Below are 8,926 nucleotides of genomic sequence, written 5' to 3' on the forward strand. Positions count from 1 at the left end.
TGATGGCCAAGGGGCCAGCAGGTGGCGTGGTGGTTAAGGTGCTGGGTTCCACATGGCCAACTGTAGTTCAAGTCCTGTACCTGGCAGTTTGAAAATCACACTGGCTGTGTGTGGCATGTGTGCCCAAACTCCCAAGAGAAGAGTGGAGAAGGAACTGCAGTGAGGCCATCCCCCAGAGTCTTTCTCACTTTCCTTCTCTGTCTCTGTCTCTCCTCAGCGAGCACACATGCCCTATGGCAATATATTTATATGGTTACTGGCAAAGTTATGACATGTATTTCTATGCTTTCCTATGCAAAAATGTGTCATAGCTTTTCTGACAACCACATGTGGATTGATAGACATAGACACATAGATATATCACCAAGCCTGCCCCGTCATCATTTTACCAAGGAATTTAAAAAAGAGAATTATGAAGTTAGTACAACTCCAATTGTGTTACCAACATAAGGCAAGAACACACCCTAAAGTTACCATAGTTATCCCTGACTAGTAGGCTTATAGAGAATTCCAGTTTAATTTGGACATCTCGGTTTCTTCCTTCACTTTCTACCCTGAATGCACATTATTTACGTCAGCTGGAAAACTGCGGTGTGTTTTCAAGGTCACCACATTCATATTTACATAGGAATGCATCAGGTAACAGGTAAAACTCTCCCGTTTAGAAATCAGACTTCCTCTGGGTGCCAGTGCAAATTACACAGGACCCTCCATTTACACAGTTCCTGGGATACAGAAGTCTTTTTTTTTTTTTCTTTTTTGAGAGGATTTTGCTACAAGGCACATGTGCTCACCAGAGAGACAGAGAGACAGAAAGCGAGAAATCACCCCCCAGGGGGGATGGCCACGCCGCAATCCCTTCTCCTCCAGTCTCCTCTCGGGATCTTGGGCACGCATGCACACGTGCCCAGCGTGAGTTTAAGCCACTGGGTCCAGGGCTTGAACTGCAGTCAACTACATGGGAGTTCAGCAACATAGCCATTATGCTAACTGCTGGTCCCTGGATACAGAAGTCTTGAAACTATCCCAAAAGCCTGTTAAAACTAGTTTCTCCAGAGATTTGGATTCAGAAAGTCTGCAGAGGTAGCACTTGAACTTCTTCTTTTACCAAGTTCCCGGTCTGGCACCAGTAGCTCAGGTTGAGGTCACAGATCAGCGGTGCTGGCGGTCACGTGGGCCGCATGGGCGTGCCTTCAGAGTCAACCAGAAAGACACAGGGACACACCCTGGGACATGCCGTCCACTGGCTGGAGGGCTGGGGGGAGGGGTCCCAGAGTGACAGACCCTGTCAAGGGTACCTGGCATGTACATGTGCTCTTCCTCATGGGAAAAAAGGCATTTTTAACGTTTCTTTCTCCTACGAGCAAGAAACAAGAGTGAGAGAGACAGGCACCCCTACCACAGCCATCCTGAGTCACGGGCACACATACGCCCAGCACGTTTAGTGAGATCTCTGGACACAAACCCAGAACCTTCCCGTGGAGGTCAGCATTGCCGACCACTGCATTCCCACTGCACTCCCCCTCTGCACTCCTGAATTTCTTAATATTCTCCCCCAACTGAGGGACTGTGATGGGTAGTATGAGGCTCATATCTTAAGAATCTCTACACTAGATGATAGTTCATTATGCTGACAAAGATGCCTATTTCTTTGCCCCTTAAATCCCTTTCGGGCCAGTTTAACTGCCACAGTGCTAAAGTCTTTCCTAGTCATGAGGATTTCACGTCTTTTGAAACACCACACAAAATAAAAACACAAACACAGAGAACAATAAAAAAGTATTATGAGCTAATAGTGAGTTTAGAAGAATCTTAAAAAGATTAGTCTTAATTATGAAATATTCTGGGGGCTGGCAGGTAGTGTGGTAGCTAAGGGCGCTGGACTCCCATGTGGCGGACTGAGGTTCGAGTCCCAGATCTGGTGTCTTACTTTCTCACTTTCTCTCACTCTATCCCTCTCTGGTCAAATTAAAAAATAAGTAAATAAATAAATAATGTTAAATAAAATAATTACTTAAAAAAAGAAAAGAAATATTCTGAACAAACAGTGGAGTACAGAAAATAACATAACAGAAACCCAAATTTACAGACTAAGCTTATTACAAAAGCAACATCATTAGGTCTCCCCCCCACACACACTTACAGTAATTCTCGCACAAGATTCTCTGTGTTGTTAATGATCTTGGCAAAATCTGATGACCTGTGACTCATTTCTGTGGAAGAAAAGATAAACAACAAAAAGCTCTAGTTCAAAACCAAATGAATGGAAATAACATGAAAATGTGCAAGTAAGTACTAAAGAAAAGTTTTGTTATGCTGCATTAAGTTGCTGGTCAAGGCTCACTTAATTTAGGGACCGATCCAAGTTGAATTGCAAATTGCAAACGTTTTAGTCTTAGGGTCACAGCAGAATGATTTTTCAAGTGGCTTGTTCACTGAGCAAGCTATTCATTAACTCGTCATCAGGTTCTCTGTGTCTCTCACAAACAGGAGTCCGCTGGCAATGGTTGCCCTTTAGGACAAGACTACAAAACCCCACGCTATGATGTCACTTCACAGACATCCAAGTGTCTGCCCCAAACCCACAAGAATAAGATGTAACAAAAATAAGCAAGAGAGTTAACCCTACTATCTCTTAACACAATGCATATTGGAACAGCCAATAAAAAAAGAAAAGAAAATGAAATAAAGTAAATTTTAGAACTCAAAGGTCCTCTTCCCCAACAAAATGGGGGTAAGAGAAAAGCCTAATAAAATACAATATGCAGGGGCCAGCGGATGGCATAGTGGTTAAGGTGCTGGACTCTCACATGGCCAACCACAGTTCAAGCCCCAGACACAGAAGCTTAAAACTCATGGCACATATATGTGTGTGCATGCCCAAAATTCCAAGAGAAGAGATTATGGCATGGCTGTCCCCCTTGGGGGGTGATTTCTCACTTTCTCTTTCTTTGTCTCTCTGGTAAGTATGCACATCCTATAGCAAAAATTCAGGTGGGGGGGGAATTACAATATGCAAGGTCTTGATAAAAGGCTCATGAATTTTTCAGCTTTAATAAGTGTGAGTCAAAGCACAGCAAAAACTGTAAACTGAAAATTACAAATGTTTGAGAGCACTGTTAGGCAAACATGCCATATCTTCTGATCTCAGAGCCTGTAATTAGCAAAAATCAATTATGCACCGGCAAGCTGAGATGTCTGAAGCTCCTGCCAACATTTATGCTGTTTCCAAAATGGTTTCTATTAAACACAAAACCCAAATTATTACAGTTTAAAAATGTATCTACAGAAGCCGACAGGAAGACCCTGCAGACATTCTGGGCTTGATGAATTTAAATTAGTTCCCTTTCCAACCCGATCATTCACAGAATCCCGAAGTCTTACCAAGAACACTAATGCCCATGCCTTTGTAGTCTAATAATTCTTTCTGTATCTCTAACAACACCTAGGGAAAAAAGAAAGAGAGAGAATAGGATGATTTCCATATGCTGAGCACAACGTTCCCTCTGTATACAAATCGGGGAGACAGAGGTGTCCCCAGGCTTCTGTCCCCTCCCACAGCCAATCCCCTTCCTTCCCTCTTCCCACACAGCCACTAATTCAATTTACACACAACTTGAACATGAATTAAGCAAGGGGACTGATGCTGTTACACTTTTCTAAAGTAATGAATTTACCAATTCCCTAGAAAATGCGTCCTTCACAAATCGCACTCACCACTCTGAATCTAAAGTAAAGTACATAAAGTTCTGGGTTCAGGGAATGACGCTAAAAGTATCAATCATGCTCATATTTTATGCACAATTCAATTTTCAGCCTTTTTTTTTTTTTTCTTTGGCCTAGGGTGCTAGACTGGGGAGAGTAGAGGAAGAATGAAAAGGCTGCTGTGAGTTAAGATTCATGCCAGGCAGATTCCAAGTTCGCATCCAGAAGGCTCCCTAAATACGCGGTGCAAAGATGTTCCCGATCCAGGGCTGGCTTGAGTTGGGGGTGCTCTTGCAGCAGTGCTGTCTCCATCTCTGTCTCTGTCTCTGTCTCTCTCTCACAAAAAAAAAAAAGAAAGAAAGAAACCCATCCAATGGTGCTGAAATGAGATTAGCAAAATGTTCACAATTGCTGAGTCCCAGAGATGGTCTGTAGAGGTTCATTACACTATTCCATCATTGTGTGTGAGGCATTCTGTAATAAAAACTAAAGAGAGACAGAAAAGCTCCAAAAGTAAACACAAAATAAGCACCGAAGGCCCTCTATCGAAGCCTGTAGCCAGAGAAGGTCTACCAACGAGGAACAGGGTCTTTACAAGACACCAACAAAGGAGGACATCATTAAAACATACCTAACCTGCAACTTGTCTGAAAAAATGATGTTAACAATAAAGAATTAGATAAAATGTCTGCCTCAACAACACTTCAAGACGTGCCACTGTGGGCCAGTCCCACAGCATAGCAATAATGCACTGCTCAGGTGGTGTGGGGGAGGCAGCAGGTGGCATAGTGGTTACGGTGTTGGACTCCCACGCAGCCAACCACAGGTCAAGTCCTGGATGCAACAGCTTGAAACTCACGCAAGGTGTGTGTGCATGTGCGCCCAAAATCCTAACAGGAAAATTAAGAAGGGATGGCAACGTGACCATTTCCCTGGGGGTGATTTCTCACTTTCCCTCTGCCTTTCTATCGAATGCACATGTTCTATAGCAAAAATCTAAAACAAACGAACAAACAAAAAAAGCAGCAGTGGGATCCCCACAAGCAACCACCTTTCAAATCCCAAATCTAAATCCCCAGTCCAGTCAGCCCAAAGCACACTGGGCATGCACGCAAGAACCAAAACGTGATGGATGAAAGGGCTAGCAGAGTGGCGAGGCATGCCCACACCCTGACCCTGTCTGGGGTGTCTATCTCTCTCTCTCATGTGCACCCGCATGCACTCTTATGAATCAAGAAAAAAAATTTAATGTTTTTTTAAACTGTTGGATGCTTAATATCATTAGTTGACCAAAAAAAACCATTGTGACTCCTTTTGTTGAGCAAGCAGAAACATTCATCTGGGACAGATCATCTCTGAACTTGTCGGGCTGGCTCAGTAGTGGTGATTAAGGCTGTGGGGTCCCACATGGCTGACCATATGGTTTGAACTCCCACCCTGGCTGCTTGAAAAACAGTGAGAATGTACATATGTGTCCAAACTCCTGACCAGACAGAGAAATGGAGACGGGACTGCAGCATGACTGCGTCCATTAGGGGGTGCTTTTTCCCTTCCCTGACAAGTGCATGTGCCCTCTGGTAAAATTTTTTAAAAAGATTTTGTTACACACACTATTCCCTTGGAAACACATCTATCAGTATAAAAGTTCATAATCAAGATCATTACAAAGAGTTTTAACAACTTCTACCCAAAGATCACAGTCCCCTAATCCAGTGGGTTTTGCTTCAAACTAGAAAATGTAATCACTTTTGTGGGTTTCAACTAACTTTTGTTTGTTTCTTTTGAGGGGTTAAGCTTTTTGGTATTTTCCTAATTTTGCCAGAGGGCATGTGTGCTTGCCAAAGAGGGAGGGAGGGAGAGAGAGAATAAGAAAGCCCCCCCCCCCATGGGGAATGGTCATACCACAGTCTCTTCTCCATTTCTCTCCCCGGGGAATGTCGGGCATGCACGCACATGTGCCTGGTGTATTTCTCAAGCTGATGGGTCCAGGACTCTACCACCCATTTGACAATGTGGGATCCAGCTGCCTTAACCACCACACCACAGGCTGGTCCCTAATTTTTATTTTTATTTATTTATTTTTTTTGTCTTTCTTGAGAGTGGGTGGGGCGGTACCCCAGTAAGGTTTCACCACATTGCAACCCACTATTTTCAGCTCTCCAGGATCACATGTGCCCAGAGTATTCAGGTCAACCTGGGATCTAAACCAGGGCCTTCCCGTAAATCATGGCTCCTGAACCATACAGGGGCACCTTACTGCCTATGCCAACAACTGGGCCCACGACTAATTTTTTAAATGAAATAGAAAAAGCTAGAGCATAATAGAATACAAAGTAGGGTATGTCACAGGTAATTAGACTAAATATTTCATAAGGTTTTATTTATAATTACATGTGTACACATCATTATTATGGGAAAATAAATTTATTATTAATGGTAGGTTATGGCCCCCGAAAAACTTTGAAGGCCTCTCTAATTTTTTTTTTTTTTTTTTAGGTTTTTGCTATAGGGCACGTGTGCTCCTCTGAGAGAGACAGAGAGACAGAGAGAGGGAAAGTGAGAAATCGCCACCCCCAGGAGGATGGTCTTCTCCTCCATTCTCCTCTTGGGATTTTGGGCACACACATGTGTCCAGTGTGATTTTCAAGCCATCAGGTCCAGGATTTGAACCATGGAGTCAGCCATGTGGAATCCAGCACCTTAACCACCACACCACCTGCTGGCCCAAAGCTTCTCTAAACCCTTACAACTCAACTATAATAAATCAGCTTACAGAGCCCCCTGCAGCTAACAGAACATTCCAGGGCAAAAATCCTACCAAGAAAATAAATAACCATCATGCTCCTGATGACAACCCTCAGTAAGCCATTAATAATAAAGTCGTATCAAATTACACAGGGAACAAATACTCCAAAGACTGCAAGACCTGAAAGGGGAAGGCTACAGGAAACCCTTCCACAGCTCCAGTGGCAATCTCACCTAAAAGGGACTATCATGAAAAAAACATAAGGCCTGTTTTCTCAGCTACTGAGCACTGCCCCCAGAAAAGCAAGATGTCCTTTCCTTTCTAAAATTCTAAGATTCACTGTTCTTACTACAACAGGGAAGGCTCTGTCCCGGGAGTTCCTACTCTGATCAACAATAGACAATTGTAAATTACTTGGCCATGCCCGTGCTGCTACAACATATTATCGGCTTTACCCTGGTTAGAAAAACAAAAATCTAACAGCAGCAGGTGGCGCGTTGTCCACGAGTTCAAAGCACATTAGAGACTGCCTTCCTCACAGCTGGTCTGACTGGGGGAAGTGAGGGGGTGGGGAGGGCTGGCTATCGGGTTTGGGGGAGAAGCCTGAGCCTATCTCGGGGCTGGGACGGCAAAGTGAGTTCCGCTTGCACTTGCACTAGAATTCAATCATTCCGTTTGCGGGAGAGCGAAGTGAACAGAACTGGGCTACTCATCCCACTGCCTACTGGAGGTTGAATACTGCAAGACCTTTAGGGGACCAGCAGGTTAAAAAAGGGGAGGTGGGGCGCGGTGAGGGGAAGACCTCAGGGAAGTGTGGGTTCTTCGGCACAAGAGAGAAAAGCTAAACTGAAGTCTTTAGAATTGACATTTCTGAAAAAGCAGAGTTCCTAAGTGCTGGCTAAACGAAACACTGAGGTGGGGGCACACGCAGGCCATCAGTTTGCAATCCCAATTCCCTACGGTTAACTTGACCCACCGCGGTATGCAAAGCCTACCGTTCATTTATGCCCATTCATCATTCACGCACACTGTGTGTCCATTAATGCATCCGCTCCACATGGCCCAGGCTCGCGGTACTGCTGGGCAAGGTGAACTCAGAGACGCGAGCGTTTTCTCTCCCGCCACCCCGCGACTACCCGCCCTGACCAGGCCAGAAGAGGGCACAGGCCAGAAGAGGGCACAGCCCAGAGCCTGCAGGTGCGCTGCACCACCGGGACAGCACGTCCCAGCCCGCCAAGTTGTACACGCCTCCGGCAGTCAGCACCAGGGGCACTGCACAGGCATGCCTCGCCGAGCTCCCTTCACCAACTGCATTCTTCCAGAAGCCCGTTTTCGAGAGCTTCTGCACCGGGCGTGCAGATGGTGCAAACCGCCTCGGTGACTCGCGGCTGGGAGCGAAAATCTAAATGCCCCGCGCAGGGATGCACATCCGCCGCACGCGTGTTCCTGCTCGGTCCGCACTACTGGTGCGCGCTGGTGGGGACTTACCGAGCGTGGCAGTTTGGCAGGCCCGGGCCCGAAGTTGACCACCTGCCTCGGGGTGTCCATGGTGCGACGGTTAGGTAGCTAGTCAGCCGAGGAGCCCCGATCGCGAGGAATGCGAGAGTCTCGGGACTGCGGCTGCGCGATTCTGCGGCGGCCGGGCCCCCTGTCTTCTTCCAACACTGAGAGCCGGCGCCCCATTGGCCCGCGTTGTCACAGACCCTCCACTGATTGGTTCGCGCGAAGGAGCTCGCTTCGCTATTGGCCGCGCTTCCAGCCAGAGCCCCTGAGCGGTCTCTCCTCCTCGTGTTTGCTATTCCAAGCTCGTTTCGATCATTGCAAGGCCGGGAGGAGATTGCACCATCCAGCCAGTCTGTCTGTGCGCCTGCCAGAGACTTGTGAGCGGCGGGAAGAGGTTGCCTGTGCCAACCCACGTTTGGGTCTTTGAACCTTCCATTAGGCCCGTTCCAGCCCTCCAGCCCTGACCCCAGCCCCTTTTTTGGCCAGACCCAGAGATGTCGATCAAATCAGTCGCCCCTCCCACACTGCCACCAGCCCCGGGGCAGGATTCTGATGCACACATTTGTTCTCGAATAGCAGTCATTAATATACCAAACTTTTTGAAAAATCCCCACGAACCGCCAGATACTCCAATCGAGACACTTCCCAAAGATGGAAGTGCAGTAAGCTATATAGCCCCAGCTAGGTGCTACTTCATAGTATGTTCATTCTACTCACTGAGGTTTATGCCTATTCAGACTGTGTTCATGGATATGTATATATCAGCTGTGTTTGCTATTCAAAATATTTAGGTTAATTAAGATCTTTAGCGAATCAGTAAAATGGGGGCGGGGGGGGAATAAAAAGCAACCATTGATACCAGAGACAGTGTGGGAGGAGGATGGGAGATGGCAGAGGGTGAGAGATAGGGAATCAAAAAGAGCAAAAAACGATGGAAGCGCAGGGCGAAGATGGGCCGGAGTGATAGCGGAT

The 8,926-nt window shown here is 46.3% G+C and overlaps 1 protein-coding gene across 2 annotated transcripts in view; it reads right to left on the reverse strand.

Annotated features, from left to right (window-relative positions):
- PSAT1 (phosphoserine aminotransferase 1) overlaps positions 1-8,091 on the reverse strand; it is a 44,318-nt gene extending 36,227 nt beyond the window's left edge. Inside the window, exons 1-3 of one of the 2 annotated variants that reach the window (XM_006145482.3) lie at positions 7,940-8,091; positions 3,385-3,445; positions 2,144-2,213 (exon numbers count right to left, since the gene is read on the reverse strand). In XM_006145482.3, the coding sequence (XP_006145544.1) occupies positions 2,144-2,213; positions 3,385-3,445; positions 7,940-7,999 (191 nt within the window). In that variant the 5' untranslated portion in view covers positions 8,000-8,091. Of the gene's footprint in view, positions 1-2,143; positions 2,214-3,384; positions 3,446-7,446; positions 7,661-7,939 lie in introns of those variants that run through there. The other variant, XM_006145483.3, reaches the window with a different exon arrangement.
- Between the last annotated feature and the right edge of the window lie 835 nt (positions 8,092-8,926).

This window comes from Tupaia chinensis, unplaced genomic scaffold (genome assembly GCF_000334495.1).
Source record: "Tupaia chinensis unplaced genomic scaffold, TupChi_1.0 Scaffold000147_1, whole genome shotgun sequence".
NCBI classification, from domain to species: Eukaryota; Metazoa; Chordata; class Mammalia; order Scandentia; family Tupaiidae; genus Tupaia; species Tupaia belangeri.